This window comes from Balaenoptera ricei, chromosome 6 (genome assembly GCF_028023285.1).
Source record: "Balaenoptera ricei isolate mBalRic1 chromosome 6, mBalRic1.hap2, whole genome shotgun sequence".
Taxonomy (NCBI): domain Eukaryota; kingdom Metazoa; phylum Chordata; class Mammalia; order Artiodactyla; family Balaenopteridae; genus Balaenoptera; species Balaenoptera ricei.
In genome coordinates this window covers 85,805,696-85,822,880 of record NC_082644.1, presented here as the reverse complement: position 1 = coordinate 85,822,880, position 17,185 = coordinate 85,805,696, and the positions used below count along the sequence as shown (strand labels likewise).

At 42.5% G+C, this 17,185-nt stretch overlaps 1 protein-coding gene across 3 annotated transcripts in view; it reads right to left on the bottom strand.

The window, feature by feature from the left end:
* Positions 1 to 17,185, bottom strand: part of UNC13B (unc-13 homolog B) — a 237,686-nt gene that overhangs the window by 66,735 nt on the left and 153,766 nt on the right. The window contains exon 1 of one of the 3 annotated variants that reach the window (XM_059924996.1): positions 4,180 to 4,643. The exons of the other annotated variants lie outside the window; for them this stretch is intronic. Within the exon in view, the coding sequence (XP_059780979.1) occupies positions 4,180 to 4,233 (54 nt within the window). The 5' untranslated portion in view covers positions 4,234 to 4,643. Of the gene's footprint in view, positions 1 to 4,179; positions 4,644 to 17,185 lie in introns of those variants that run through there. 3 annotated transcript variants of the gene reach the window in all.

Here is a 17,185-nt window from a genome sequence, read left to right as displayed (position 1 = left end):
CAAGAGCTCTGAGCCTCCTACCCCACACATCACCCACAGCGGTCAGATCACTCCTGGGCCATTTACCAATTATGTTGTACAGCTAATATGGTAGGAAATGAATTTCTAGGGCCACAGCAGGTAGGGGTACTCTTAGGATATTAATCTTTGGGAAAGAATCAATGCTTACAGAGAATCTTGTCAGAGAAAATGATCAGGGTCACAAGGTATAAAGAGTGAGATTAGCCAAAGGGAATAAAGAGTGCCCAAATTAAATGCATAGCAAGGTCCCTGTCCTGTAGTTCCTAGGACTTGCCATCCCTCCTCACCTGCATTAGGAGGAACCCCACTTATAGGCCAGAAGCTGGACATGGTAAAGGAAAGAAAACTTCATGCATTGTACCCAAGAGGGGAGATAGAACCTCAGGGAATGTACAGTAGCATGAAAGAGGATGCAGCCTTCAGAGGGCTGGTATATCAAGAACTCAGAATGAAAACTGAATGCCAGTCAGCAGAGCTGGGTACTCTGCGCCCTTCCCAGGGCTCCCTTTCAGCAGTACCAGGGTTTATTATACCAAGAGTATAACAAACCATAAAACAAATACATATGCACCTAGAATCTGATGCTCACGACAAAGACTCTCTTTGACTAAACTTCAGTCAGGCTCCTCTGAGTCCTCTTTCTGACCAGGCTCCTGTCCTTGGGCTCTGTTTAGTCCAACTTCAGCAAGAATCTTGCTGGGTCAGTTTAGTGAAAATTCCCCACCTTTGATATCTGACCAAATTCCTTATCCCTCACCCTGGGCTGATTCCAGAAAAAATCCTGTCAAGTCAGTTTAGCCAGATGCCTCCCTTCCCCGGATGTTTCCTCTTAATTTTCCATCCAGTGACCCTCACCCTGTGTTCCTTGGCTATAAATTCCCACTTATGCTTGTATTCAGAGTTGGGCTCAGTTTCTCTCCTCTATTATAATACCCCAATATAATAGCCCCCCTGAATAAAGTCTGCCTTACCATTTCTAACAAGTATCAGAACAATTTTTTTCTTAAGCACTCATCATGCTCTTTTTTCCTTACTACCTATGACTCTTGTGAGTAGACTGAAAAAGGCATGTGAGCAGGAATCTAGCCCCTGAACACTCTCCTATCCATCCCCCCAAACCTCCATATTCTTTATCCCCTTACTCTGCTATAGTTTCTTCATAGAACTTACTACCACCTGATAGATCATATATTTGTTAGTTTATTATCTGTCTCTCTCCTCAACCTCTATCCTAGAATGTGAGCAGGGACTCTGTTTTGTTCATTGCTGTATCCCTAGCACCTAGTACAGTGCTTGGCATATACGGTGCTCAAACTAAAACAAAATAAATCTTGCCATGAATAAAAGGATCCGGGACACAAGATCAGAAAATGCTAGAGTTGGAAGAGTTCTTTAGAGAATAGCAAGTCCTGGAATCTCATACTGCATTGTGATCTAGCCTATGGAGTAGTTTTTTTCGGATATCATACGTTTTTCTAAATTTTAATTTTGGAAATCTTTAGGCAGGGCAGCTATTCTGGCTTCTCCAAAGCCCTATTACCCAAGTTTATAACACCTGACCTAGAATGACACTCTTGTTGTTAATCTGTTTTACTTTGGCAGACACCTAAATGGGAGGTTCTTGCTTAAAGACACACAGTGGGTATGAACTCCATTACATTGAAAACTGTGCCTTATTTGTTTTTTAGTTCCCAATGCCTAGCACAGGGCATTACTATGCCAAGCATATGGCCTGGCACACAGTGAGAACTCAGTCCCATGGAAAGAATAAATGAGTGATGGCAGAGCTGATTTAGAATCCAAGTTTTCTGCTTTCTAGTCCACTTCTGCTCCCATAACAACATACCGCCTTCAAGTTCTAGGTTTTCTTCTAGACTGATGGCTTACAATCCCCTTTCATTGCAAAACTAAGTTGGAAACCTCTCCCCAAATATACTTGCTCACAATTTTAGGGGACTCACTCAGGGCAAATAAACAGAGTAGTGGCAGCACCAGCCTCTGCCAGACTGCCAGTTAGCTTGTGTCTTTCCAGCATACGAGACTGGTAGAAAGAGACCTTGTGTGGCGCCTGTCATCCCCAGGGTTGCCATCATGGGGCTTCCACTTGCCCTCCAGCTGGAAGAGCCGCCCTGATCCTTGTGCTGATCATGGCTCTAGAACAGCACTGTTCAATAGAAATATAATGCGAGCCACATATGTAATTAAAAATTTCTAGTAGCCACATAAAAAGTAAAAAGAAACAGATGAAATTAATTTTAATACATTTTATTTAACCTATTATCTAAGATATTATTCTTTCAACATGTAATCAATATAAAAATTTTATCAGGGCTTCTCTGGTGGCGCAGTGGTTAAGAATCCGCCTGCCAATGCAGGGGACACGGGTTCGAGCCCTGGTCTGGGAAGATCCCACATGCCGTGGAGCAACTAAGCCCATGGGCCACAACTACTGAGCCTGCGAGCCACAACTACTGAGCTTGTGTGCCACAACTACTGAAGCCTGTGCACCGCAACAAGAGAAGCCACTGCAATGAGAAGCCCGTGCACTGCAACGGAGACCCAGTGCAGCCAAAAAATAAATAAAATTTAAAAAAAAACAAAAACAAACTTATAAAAAAAATTTATCATATATTTGCATTCCATTTTTCATACTGAATCCTTGAACTCTGGTATGTATCTTACATTTACAGCACATCTCAATTTAGACTAGCCACTCTTAAAGTACTCAACAACCACATGTGGCTGGTGGCTACTATACTGAACAGCACAGTTTTTAAAGGTTAGGGTGGGGGACACTCTGAAGAGCCTTCAAAACCTGGCAGCGGATGCAAAGAGCAGACTGCCATCTCAGGGTCAGTAGAATGTTCTATTCTTTCAGTCTTCCTTTAACCTGCTCACTTTGATCCTAGCTCGAAGCACCATATTTCCATTTTGTGACAGGCTCAATCCTCCTCAAGGCTGCAAAGAACATACTACTAAGGCCCCAACCTGCAGAGGATTAGACCTTATCTCTCTCAGCCTGACCCTTTCTAGATACCCTGTAGCTCTGTGTAGCTTCTGTCCAGTACTCTGAGCAAAACCACAAGATAAACCTAGTTACTTCAACAGAAGCTACACCTTCACAGGGAAGACTTAGAGACCTCTCACAGACAAGAGCATAATCTCAATGCAGCTGGGTCAAAGGTGTGCAATCCTAGACAACTCACACTAGAGGGACACATTACAAGAGTAAAATTACATTTGTTTAGAATTTTACAGTTTACAAGGTTCCTATTTTATCATCACAACAATCCTGTGAGGTAGGAGGGAAGGATTACTATTCTGATTTCATAAATGAGAAAAATAAAGCTCCGAGAGGCTAAATGACCTGGCCAAGGTCACTGAGTAGAGCTAGGATTTAAAAGGGGGTCTTCGATCTACAAAGATAGTGCTTTTTTCACCATACATGCAGGACACAAATGGACACATTATCTGTTATCCATGTGTGCACACATTTAACACTGAGAAAACTCAAGATGACTTTTCTGTTTATATGGAATATGCACACGAGAAGGATGAATTAATACTCACATTAGACAGAAGGACAATATACACACATAAACACACTCTCACACATTGGAAAAATGGAAAGGTTTCTGAATATACACCGGCCTATACAAGAATAGGAACGTTACCTGGGTATGTGCATACGTGTATGAGATAAAGAGACGTATATATCTATATACGTATGCACATGGAAGGAAAGATGGCTTGTGTATTTTATATAAGATGAATGAATGAGTTGTCTATGTATATGTAACACACAGGAGAAGAATGGACAGGTTATTTATAAACATATGGACATATCAAGAGGGAGAAACAGATTCTTCATATACAGGTATGCACATATCCAAAGGGCTGGATGGGTTATTTATATACATACAGGAGAGTACCAAGGAGGAATGGATGGTCAGATTATCAGCATATAAACACGTGCATGTGAAGATTCTACCCTTAGTGCTGAGTATGCTGTTTTTCACTCATTATAATGACCCCCCACCAGCAAGTTGGCTCAAGCAGTTATGTAATTAATGTAGCTGCTCCATATTCCACCCACAAATGCTTTGCTTTTGTCCCTGCTTCTCATTCAGAGTCAGTCATACACTCAATACCACTTACCTTGCTGCTGCAATCAAAATAAGAGTTAAGGAAATGAAAAGAAAAAAAACACATTAAAACCACAAATTCTCAAGTTTTAGAATGCAAGTGCTGTCTTTAAAAGGAAATCCATTCAGAAGCACTCCTTGGTTTGAGAGAGAAGCCACAGGATGAACTTCCTAAGCCACAGCACAGCTGCTTGCCCAACCAACATACAGAGCCAAGGAGCTATTATTCTCAGCTGCACCCAGCTGGCTGGCTCTCCGGTGCAAAGTTGATGATAGGAAAAATGCCTGGCAGAGAAATTCCCCCAGGGCTGGGCAGGAGTCTTGCTGGCTGCAAATCTAGGAATCCAATCTGGTCCACACTTCTCTGCTGAGGGGGATTCTGATGACCAGCCTGCTGAAGGTAACAGCAGCCAAACTTCAACTGGACGTGGAATTCTAACTCAGTCGATTCCGGGTTTTGAGACGGAGACAAAAAGCAGGGCAGCTACTGCTCCTGCTGCTGCTCCTCCTCCTCTCCAGCTGCTTCCTGCCTGCAACCTCCCATAGGGCACCAGCCCTCCTCACACGTCCCTGGCGCGCACACCCCCCTTCCCAGCACACTCACGCACACAGAAACCTCGCCAGCAAGCTCACTCACACACCCTTGGTGAGTGTCTCTCCCTCTCCCTAAATATAGATCTTCCTCTTTCCCCTCCCCTATTTCTTCCTCTCGTTCTTCTCCCCCCTCCTTTCTTTTCCTCTGCCTATCCACCTCTCTCATGTCTGGGCTATAGGATATAAAGAGACATAACACAGAGCCCTACACTCTGAGGAGCTCCCAATCTCAGAGGCAAGACAGAACACAGCAAGAAACAGCCAGAGCATAATACAAAGGGAGTCGTCCCTTCTACTGAGACAAGCTCTAGGTTTTTTGGTTTGGTTGACTTTTGGTTTTCCGTTTTGTTTTTGTATATATATAATGTACTGTCCGCATTTGGCAAAGCTGGAGAACAGGTAAAGTACCAAGGGCAGTTAACATCAAACAACACCAGGTTCTCAAAGTAGGTACCTAGTCCAGTTCCTCCTGAACAGCCACAGCAAGAGAACCAACTAGAAAACGAGAACTCCCTTAGGCTATGCCAAGGCAATGATTAGACAGAAGTAGAGGAAGCTGGGTGGGCTGAGGAAGACCCTCTACTCAGTAGTCAGGACCACAGAATGTTTTGGAATACAGAATTAGGAACTAAGTAACCTAAAGTAATACCATATTGAGCTAAAGCTACGTACAGTTCAAGACCCTGGTTTCATAGTCCCAAATTTCCCAGTCCTTTGCCAGTTGCAGCCCCACCTCCCTGGAGACTGGTTGGTCAGGCGGTTCTCATGTGGCCCTAATTCCTAATAACTCAACAATTCTAGTTGAATTATCAGGAAATTCTAGTTGAATTTCATCAGGAAATTGAATATCCTTATCTTCAAAGAGCACTCAAGTTGTTCATTGCAACATAATGCCAAACATAAGCCAGGGACCCCTGAAGCCCTGGAGCATTGACAAAAACATGAAATATATGATACCTCTTTCTACTCTGCAACCACTGGACAGGAAAAACACTGTTTGAGCCCAGAGAACCTCAGAATTCTTCTCAATATAGGGCTTCAATCAGCCAGCAACAATCCAGTGAAGCCATTCCTATTCTACCTCCTCTGAGCCTGATCTAATAAGATAAGCCCCCCTCCTCTTCCTCAGGCTAACATCACGTGGGCAAGTTTGATTCACCCATCAGGCCCAAACCAGGCTCTCGCTACTTCTGCTGCCCTGCAACGTTCCTCATGACAATGCACAATAGAACAAGACCCTGTTAGCCAGGAATCAAGTGGTCTATGGGGGCCACCCTGGAATCTGTCATTACAGAACAGGCAGCCCTATATGGTAGATAAAACAAGCTTTTAAATTAAGATTGATTTCCTTGGCTTATCCAAGATCCTGAGGAGAAAGCGTTGAATCCAGAGCCAACATTTGCCTCCCTACTGCCTTCTTCCAATAACATTGCTTCCCCCTCAACCAAGGAAAAAAATTTAGATTCCAAGAGACACTACAAAACCCATTTCTTAACCATCCACCTCATTAGGCAGCCAACACTGACAGCAAAGCAAATACCTCCTAACCCAGTCGGGAGCTGGCTGGATGACAGAAGAGATAAGGGCTGACAGTGCAACCATAACCACATCTAAATACAGAAAGAAAAAAACCCCCTGAAAACTGTCAAATTTCAGTGGAAGTCACTGCAAATTTACTGTGAAGCTCCTCACATATTTCAGCCAGGAGAAAGAGGTAAAGGGTTTAAAACAAGAAATATAGGGAAGACTGATTAAATCAGAATTCCCTCCCCCAACTCTGCAGCCACTCAGAAAGAGCTCAGAGCAGTGGCTGTCATGACCAGGTTTGGGTCTGAGCTTCCTAGACTCAAGAGAAGATCAAATTCTCAAGACTGGGAAAGATCCTCAGAGGTAGGACATTGCCCAAAGAACCTACTTCTTCCTGCCTCATCCACCAGTGGCTCCAGGACCTGGCTAGGACCTCCAGAGGCTATAACTGAGGCTAATGTGACTGTCTTGTCCATCTGCTTACTCAAACACATTCAGTTCATCTTCTAAGCAGTTTGGGTTTTCCAGAAAAACAAAGGCTCAGACAGAGAAAACGTGTTTAGGACACGAGGCACAACAAATCAGCTATCTCTAGTTCCAGTCTTCAAACTTCACAAGAGCCCTCATATGGCTCTGACCATAAATTACCTTTGTATCTTTCCACCTTCCCATGTTTCAGCAAAAGAAAAAAGGGGCATAAGTGGGAAAGTGGTAAATAGCAGTCACTGTAAACTCAGTAAAAAAGCAGGGCTCCTTCTGTCACTGTTCAACAGAGCACAGAGAGTGCCAGACATCATATGACCAAAGGACAATCAGACCTCCTTAGTGGACTAGTCTTTTGGGATAGACGCAATTTCTGTTTCCTGAGCCATGTGAACAAACTGCAGCTCCCTTGTCACAGTGGATCTGTCTCTTGCGAATCCTGGGCAGGCCAAAAGGATGGGGGTGCATTATAGAGGTAAGAATTAGCACAAGCACCCACATTAGCTGGGAAGCTTCCTCAAAGCAGGGCTGTTCAAGAGCTGGCTGGGCAGAATTAGAAAAACAGATTGGGTTAAGAAGGAAAAGGCACTTATCCAGAAGCTGTGAAATGCTCTGAACAGACATTCTCAAGGTCTGGTTCCCAATTTAAATCTTTGCAGGGATCTTCGCCTAGAGACAGATGAGTCAAGATGGAAATTCAACATGAGATACTGACACTCACGCAGAGTTGTGGGAAGGTTCAGAGCTGCAGGAGCTCTAAAGGGGAACCAAATGGGTGGGTTAGTCGGAAGACCACCTGGTGCACAAATTTCATCTTCAGCTAAAGCATCGGAGTGGTGTCACAAGGATACTAGAGGAGGGGCTCACCAATCACAATTCTCTCCTCTCATACAAACCAATCTAGGTCTTGCTGGGCCCAGATACAACTGGTTCTGAAGCAAAGAATGTGCCTGCTCCAAACCTGGCCTGCCTTTCAGGTGTCACTGCCAGAGAGTGGCTGGGTCAGAACCAGCAGGTGCCTACCTTTTCTTCCAGTGTTAACAATCACATATGCAGGGTGCAAAGGATAGGTGGAACCCAAGTCTGACTTATGCAGGAGTAAGCTTGTGATGCTTCCTTCTCTACCACTAAGTAAAGCCAGAAGCACACGAACAGGCCAGTATATGGTCACACAGCTGGGATCTGTTTCATGAGGAAAACAGTTTGTTCTGGTGGCAAAGGAAAGTCTTTTTTCCCTCCTGTAGAATTATATCCTCTATAAACTACTCAGAAATTACATGCAGCAGAGAATGATGGGCAACGGGAGGTGGTTTTCCTTCTTCCTTCAGAAACATGCCCCCCCCAGGGGAGTGAGGAACCTGGCAGAGATGGGCTCACTTTACTGATGTGCTAAGACGTAGCTGCTACACAGCCTAAATCAGACTTGACAAGCTGCAAGGCAGGCCTAAGAAGTCACAAACTGCTGACAAACTTCAGCTCTATAATCAGGTCAAGCACCATCCCTGATAGCAAAATCGTGAACCTAAAGAGCTGATAAACTCTTCAGGACTGCCCAGCTGAACAGTTAGGTTTCCAGCCTATACCGCCAAAGCTTGTGGCCCCATTTCCATTCGAGGAGCAAATGATCAAAAACTCATATAAGCCAAGCAGTTTACATGTCCACTGTCCTCTTACATAAACCTAGTCAAAGTCATAGCTCCCAGATTTAGGACTAAGACTGGTGCTGAACTAGTATCTGCTTCTATATGTCCCAGTGCAATCCACAAAGTGCACTGAGCCTGCCTCGATCTCTATACCCCAAGGAAGCCAAGGGACCATAGGCTGAGGATTCTCTAACAGGAACCCAAAATTTGACTTTTCATGGGGAAGTGAACCTCTTGTACTAAAAAGAGACTATGTTCTAACTGGCTTAATATTGATCAGATATCCCCTTCAGCTCTTTGTGGCTTGTTCTGAGATATACCTTAGAGTGAACCCAATTCTGGAAAATTCTCTTGCTGTAGGCCCCTATTTCTATAAGCTTTTCAAAATATGTCCCTAGCCACTTCCCCGGTAGTCCAGTGATAAAGAATCCGCCTTACAACACAGGGGACGTGGGCTCGATCCCTGGTCAGGGAACTAAGATCCCAAATGCCGTGGGGCAACTCAGCCCGCGTGCCACAACTACTGAGCTCGCATGCCTCAACTATAGCCCACATGCCACAAACTACAGAGCCCACACGCCCTGGAGCCTGCGCGCCACAACTAGAGAGAGAAAACCCGCACGCCACAACTAGAGAGAAGCCCGTGCACCACAACGAAGAGCACATGCGCTGCAATGAAAGATCCTGCATGCCGCAGGACATGCAATGAAAGACCCGACACAGTCAAAAATAAATTAAATAAATAAATCTTAAAAAAAAAAATGTCCCTAGCCAACATACAAATCTCAAGTGTCTTGGGACTCAATGAAGGGACCCCAAAGAGGAGGGCTTTTCCCTGTAGGATTCTCCATATATTCAGAAATATCTGGCATGAGGCACTGAGTTATAGGAAACTAGTTAATGTGCAAAGGGGGAAGAGAAAACTTAAGGGAGACCTAATCTTAGTTGGGGATCTCTGACAGATTAACAGGGAAGCATAGGGGATAAAGGGAAGTACTCAACTAGGTAAGTCAGGAGAGAGAAAGAGCTAGATTCAGCCTGAAAGCAAGGAATGCCAAGGGAAAGCCTGTTGTTGGTGTTGGCATTGGAGCCCTAGGCTGCCAGCTCACCCACACCAATCACAAACAGAGATGACCTCTCTGCTCAGACACAAGATCCTTGGAACCCCTATATTCTAATTCTCCACCCAATGACAGAATCCCCTGCAAAACCCTTTGTCCCCCTATCTCGTGTCACCAAGACTAATCTATTTTACCTTCCTACCTATAAAATCTGTCCCTTTCTCTACAACCCTTAGTCTATGCTTCATTATTTCCCACTCCAGTTGCTGTAAAATATTCATCCTAGTCTCTATTCCTCCAGAACCACCTCCCTCTCACCCCTCCCTATTCCCAATCCATTCTTGACAATTTGTTAGAGGGATATCTCTAAAATGTAGATAGATTTTTGTCACTCATTTTCTTAAAATCCTTCTGTGACTGCTCTCAGGAAAAAGCCCATGCTCACTCCTTGGCATATTATCAAAGTTCTTTCTTGACCTGTCCATGTCTAGAGGGATCCAAAGCACCCTGATACCCTAGGTTTGGTCAAACCAAATTCCTTACACTCACTGAATGTGCCATCCCATTCTTCTTCTTTCCATATGACCCTGTTTAGAGTGCTATCAGAGAGTAAAAACCAGTATGGTGAGGATGCTAAAAACCTCATCAAGTGCTTGTCAGAAAGCAAGACTTGGAACCAAAACAGTAAAAACTGCTTTGGTGTCTGTTATGGGTTGAACTATGTTTTCCAAATCCATGTGTTGAAGTCCTAATCCTCAGTACCTCAGAATGTGACCTTGTTTGGAGACAGGGTCTTTACAGATGTAATCAAGTTAAAGTGAGGTCATTAAGGTGGGCCCTATCCAATATGACTGGTATTTTTATAAAAAAGGAAATTTGGATATAGAGATAGGCATAGAGGAAAAACAGTATAAAGAGACACAGGAAGAAGACCATTTACAAACCAAAGAGAGAGAACTGGAGTAGATTCTTCCCTCACGGTCCTCAGAAGAAACTAACCCTGCTAATACCTTGATTTTGGACTTCTAGCTTCCAGAACTTTGAGACAATAAATTTCTGTTGTGTAAGCCATCCAGCTTGTGGTACGTTGTTATGGCAGCCCTAGCAAATTAATACAGTATCTTTGAACATTACTAATACAATTCTACCAAAAAATTTCTAAAAATAAATAATAGAATTAATACTTATTAAGTACCTAAGCATAATACCAGGCACGATGAAAAGATATAATCCTTGCCGTTAGGGAGTTCATAACCTAATGGAGGAAATGTTATGATATGAAGCACTGTTATACCCATATTATGAGGAGTGTTAGAGCTTGTGCTTGGGTGACTGATAGTACCATTTACTGATAAAGGACACATGAAAGGAGATGGAGGAGAAAGAAAAAACAATGAGCACAGTTTGAACATACGGCATCACGTGCCTGTGAAAATTCTGGTGACAATATCCATGGGCACCTTGTCATAAGTCTGGAGCTCAGGAAAGAGGACTGAGGTAGAGAAAGAAATTTGGGACTCAACAGTGTATGGGTAAAAACATGGGTGAGATTATCTAGAGAAGAGCATGAGGTTGAAAACAGAACCCTGGGAATCACCAAGTTTTAAGGGGCAAGCAGAGGAAAAGAAATGCTGTAAGGGAAACAAAGATGGAGCTGTCAGAAATAAGAAAAGGACTTGGAGGGAGAGATATTGCAAAAGCCAAAAAGGAAGAGTATTTTGGGTAGAAACCAGTCAACAGCTTTTATCTCACTTGTCATAAGAAATACTCCAGGATGTTGGTTTTCATCCAGAATGCCCTTCCTAACTTATCATCTTTGGCTATTTACGTCTGAATGTCCTCAGGTGTGGACCAAATAAACACATTTCCCTAGCATGCTTGAAGATGACAACCAGCAAAGGGAAATAGAAGCCTACAGAAATGGGGAAGATTATTTGTTACAACTTACCTCTTCCTTTTGGCTTCAAGATGTCTTATTTTATACACTGTGACTGTACTTCAGGACGTACCTGTTTTGGAATGGTGGTAAATCTCCGCTGCATTGTTTATGGAAAGAACACAACTTGCCAGTTACAAGGAGTCATGGATCTCCTTAATGACATATGTTTGTAAACACAGGAAGCAAGTTACCCCTTGATTTCCATCTTTCTAAGCTATTACTTTATTTCTTGAACATTTCCTGATATTTAATAACAATTGTTGACTTAGCACCCTCTGGGAATTCCTCTGACAAGACTTCTCTGACTGTCTTAACTCAAAGAGCTTGCTCCTCACTTTAAAGTCTTATGACAACTATTTTGTTATAAGCATTTATCATTCCCTTTGCAACCAATTACTTACGGCCTTGTAATATCACTTCATACTTTTAAGCAATCTTCCCACAAACTTTGCTTGACTGTCTAAGTATCAGAAGCTATGCTAGGGATTGTAATTAGTTCCTGACCTCAAGTGCAATCTAGGAAAGGAGTTAAAGCCTACATATATGCAAGGACAATGCAAGTAGAAAGCAGAAGTAACAAGAAAATAAGTGGCCAGGAATAGGATCTCTGAATCACTGAACTCTTTTTTTACCTAAATGTACTAGGCCCTCAAGGCATATTAAACAGAGAAGATACTCCAGGTGAATATTCACTCTTAATTCTTAAGGCTTCAGACTCAAACTCCTGCAAGGCCTCCTACCTTGATAAATCAGGCTGGGCCATAAGGACATCTTGAACAGAAGAACAATTCAAAAGACAAGTCAAGCAGTTTGCAACTTGACCCTTTGCTCCTGGGTCCACATCCTTGACTAGACATCTGAATTTCTCCCTGTGCAGGAGGAGGTACTAAAAAGAATATCAAAGGCCCAAATCAGTTTTCTCAACCTGCCTTTTCATGCCCCAGTTTACTCCAACTGCCAGTTTATTCCTTCAGCATTACAATTGGAGTGCCCATTCTTTGGGCCTGGAGTGAGAGGGCAGCCTTTGCAACTCCTAAAGGTTAGCATGAGTGACTAATATGTATCATAAGAGACCCAGGTGAAATGTATGAGAATTTGTAAGAGAAAATATTTCCATCGTTCAAGGTGTTGGTTTGGAAGAGAATCAGGGAACAATCTGTGAAAGAGGTGATAGCTGAGCTTGATCCTGAAGGATAAATAATATTTGGATATGTGGAAACTGAAGAGAAGAAAAGGCAGATGATACAGGATGAGCAAAGATATGAAAAGGACAAAAAGGAAGGTGTGATGCTGGAAAGGAAGGGAAACTAACATATACTGAATGTTAACAACATGCCAGGTCTTGCTCTATATGTGTTATCTTATTTAATCCATATCTATCCACTGAGGCAAATAATATCCAATTCAGAGATGAGAAAACTAAGTTTCTAAGATACTCAGTAACCTGCCTAAACCTAAGGTTACACAGCTAGTAAGTGGTGGAGCCATATTTCAAATTCAGGCTCTTTCTGATTCCAAGGCTCAGCTTCTTTCAACTGTATAATGTGGCCTCTGGGTTAACAAAGGTTAGAAAAGTAGGTTGGGCCAAATCATGGTTGGTCATGGATGCCAAGCTAAAAAGTTGAAACTATAATTTAACTACCAGTGAAAAGAAAAATTAATGTTTTTTGAGGGGGGAAAAAACTTTCATTCATTCATTCAATCATTCACTTATTCACTCACTCACATATCTGTTAAGACTTGCTGGATGCCAGGCATCAGGGATATAAAGTTAAGTAGGCACAGTCCCTATTCTGTATTTCCATGCTCTTTTCATCTAGCTTTTATTTAAGTTATTTATTGAATTATAACATACATACAGAAAAGTACACAAATCAAAAGTATATTAACGTAAACAGAATTCAGATCAAGGACAGAACATCATCAGAATTCCAGAAGCCACTGCACTTATATCTAGTTACTACCAACCCCCTCACCCCAAAATAAGCAGTATCCTCAAGTTTGACACCACAGATTACTTTTGCCTGTTTCTGAACTTAATATAAAAGGAATCATGTAATAGATACTCTTTTAAGAAATAAATAATCTTGAGGGCAAATGCTCACACAATTCCAGGACAGTGTGATAAACACTAAAATTGACTGTATATGAAATGCTATAGAAAGATAGAAAAATGAGTATCTAACTCTACCTGGGGACTTTCCGGAAGACTTCAAAGGATGTAACATCTAAGTTGAACCCTGAGCATAAGTGGTAGCCATGACTAGTGCTCTGTTTCAGGAAGATAAATCTGATAGTGGTATACACAATGGATTCCAAGAAAAATAAATAAAAGCAAGGAAACCACTGGAAGACTAATACACTATAGTCTAAGCAGTAAAGAGGACCTGAATGCAGAGAGGAACTAAGAGGAGACTGATAAAAGAAATCACAGAGAGAAAAAGAGCAAGATCTGGCAAACGATCTAATGTGAGAGGCAAGAGAGAAGGAAGAATGACACCATAATTCTGAGTGGGTGTCTGGCAGAATGATGGTGACTTTCATACAAACAGAGAACAAAGGAAGAGGAATAGGCCCAGGAAGGAAGTTTCAAACACTGGGAAATTGTGGTGACAATAACTAGTAGATAACTAGAATGAAGGGTAGAACCTAAGGAAAAAAGGGAGGGTCAGAAGTATATATTTGGGAATCATCTGCTTAGAAAGGCTAGTTGGAAGTCTACTGGCTGCCTAGCACAGAGGCCAGGATCCGGCACAGTACCGGCCATACGGTAGTTCAATTAATGTACGTCAATTAATGACTCTGGATTAGAGGCTGAGGAAATGCAGATTTGAGATGAAAAGAGATGCCTTCTGTAGAAAGAAGAGACAGAGGCAGACAGGAAAGGAGACAGGCAAGGTAAGAGAGGAAGGAAGAACTGGAAGAACCCAAGAAAATAGGAAGCTACAAGTAGGGAGTTTCAAAAACATTGTGGAATGCTGCAGAGAAAAATGAGCATGAAGACTGAAGAAAAGTGATGAAAAAAAGTGTTTAAATATTTAACTGTTAATTACTTCTATCTACTCTCTGGCCTACAAGCTCACAAATGATAAGAAAATGTCTTGCAAATGGCCCAACAGCACCCAGTGGTACCCACTTATTAGCTGGCTTGATTTAAAATGGAATAATTATATTAGCTGCTTCCTTTTGGATAACTTTGGCAAAAGAATTTTCCCTTACAGAGCAAGAATTCCTTCACAGCCAGGATCAAATGTTCCCAATCACTGTGTGGTCACATAAGCAGCAAGAGTCAGAGAAAGTAGGAGAAAGCAAGAAGGGCTGCTTTACTTGTTATTTGGAAGCAAGTAATTTTGTACAGAGGTATCAATCAGACTTATTCCATAAAAGTTTACAAAGTACCTCCCTTTATTGACACTATGTCCAGAAAATACTGCCAGCTGGAGCTAAGGCCTGCTGCTGGTATCTGACACCCTCCTAGGACTCTAGCTAGGCTAATGATATCACGGCATTTCTCAGAAATGTTCTGATATGCTCCTCAGAAACCGGAGCCAAATTCCACCCCTTCAAACAAGCTGCCCCAAATTCCAGTCCCAGATGTGATGTCTTATAATTCACAAAGTTCAGTCACAGCCTAGAATGGGATCTAAGGATTATAGAAGACCAATCACTGATAAATACCCAGATCCAGGCCATAAACGTGTTCAGAATATTTCAGAGGGGGTGGGGAACCTGAGAAATGTTAAGCATTTCTCCTGACTAGTACACAAAAGCAGCTCTTGAAAAATGTTCCCACAGTGCCCAGGGTAGCATTTGGCCTGCTCCCCTAGACTCCTCAGGCAAGGCACTCCACTGACATTTTCCTCGCAGGTCCCAGAGAAGCACCAATATATAGATAGCCTCATCTGAGTGATCCACATGGCAAGTTTTCCCAGGAACCCCCATGCCATCTGGTAGTCTAGGTCCCTGTAAAAGCCTGAAATCCCATGGCACTGGCTCCTTGCCACTTTAACCATCAGAAGCAGTTTCACTGGGTTCCCACTCAGCAGCAAAGGCTCCAGCTGTGATCAGAAACACCTTTGGCAGGTCGCTAAGGCCTAGGCTAAGAAGGTCATGAGAAAGCCCTGAAAACCAACACTTCTGTAATAAGAGGCCCACTGGTGACTTAAGCAATTGTTTATAGAGCTTTGCCCTCAAAAATGCATTTTTCTATGATCTCACCAAAACTCTGTGAGAGGGGACAGTCATTATCCCTAATTTTATAGCTAAGGAGACTAAGAAATAGGAAGTGCTTTATTCAAGTTCTCTCAGATTTTGAGACTAAGCTACTGCAAGAACCCAGCTCTTTCTATTTCTAGTTGAGCCCTAAATTTTATTAGTAATAGGGATAAGAGTAAACGAATACAATAGACACTGGGCATCATGAATGGGTCTGCATATACCAGCCTAGAGAACACATTTCCCACCAACTAGACCTCGGGAAATAAAGACTCACATGTGAGAAACACTGAAGCTTCTGTGCCATCTTCTTCCCCCTTCTGCCTTGTAAAGTATTCATTTGCTAGGCCTGCCATAACATAATACTACAGACTGGTGGTTTAAGGAACAGAAATTTATTCTTACAATTCTGTTGGCTAGAAGTCCAAGCCCAAGGTGTTAGCAAGGTTGGTTTCTTCTAAGGCCTCTCTCCTTGGCTTATATAGGTGGCCATCTTCTCTCTGTGTCTTCACATGACCTTTCCTCTGTGTATGTGTGTGTCCTAATCTCTTCTTACAAGGACACCAGTCAGATTTCAGTATGTAATTTGGATTTTTCATCCAAATTATCTCAATGTATCATAATTACCTCTTTAAAGGCCCTATCTCTAAATACAATCACATTCTAAGATACGGGGTGTTACGACTTTTAACATAGGAGGCAGGGAGCGGGGGACAACTCAGCCCATAAACGGTAAAAAAGGTAAAATCAGGGTTTTGGTGGCATAGGGAATTTAAAAGGCAGGGGAAGAAAGGAGATAATTCAGAACCAGAAGCCAGGCACCCTGGTGTTTTCCTTTCCTTTGTAGAGAGCCTTTGGGATAGAGGAGAAGGAACATTCCATCCAGCTGGTGGCTTTAGAGAAAGAGAACTAAGCCAGTCTCAGCTTTCATTCCTGCTCTGGCCTGCTGCCTAACAGACATGGAGCTCATGAGCAGAAGGATCATTTGAGTCCTTTCTGGGTATTTCTGCTCTGTTCAGTGCCGATGGGGGTAGGAAAGGTAGAGGGCTATTCTTCATGTGTAAAAGAATACTTAAATCTTAATTTCTTAAGGATATCATTATTACTACCCACTCAGCTTCATCCCTGGAACTTCTTTCTGCCTAAGATTTTAGTTTTTACCAAAACAGTTAAGTGCCAAAGACTGAGCTAGATTTGTATATTAGAAGAAAAGAAAAGGAGGGGCTGAGACTATCAGGCTATAGCAAGAACTGGCAGCTGCTCAAGAGCATGCTTTTATTACTAACCAACCGGGCAAGCTTCTCCCACACCCTATAAAAACAAACAACTTCTTATTGCCTCAGAGGCTCAGGTGATATTGTCAATTTCCCCACAGACATTTAAGAAGGGAGCAAAGAGAGAATTCAGAAAAGGGAAATTAAAGAGACATCAGAGAAGATGAGCACTGGGGATGGTTTCTTAGATGTTAAAACAAGGAGTGTGCAGGAGTGTCAAATATTGCAGCAAGGTCCAATAAGATAAAGACTTAAAAACAACCACAGGATTAGGTAGCGATGA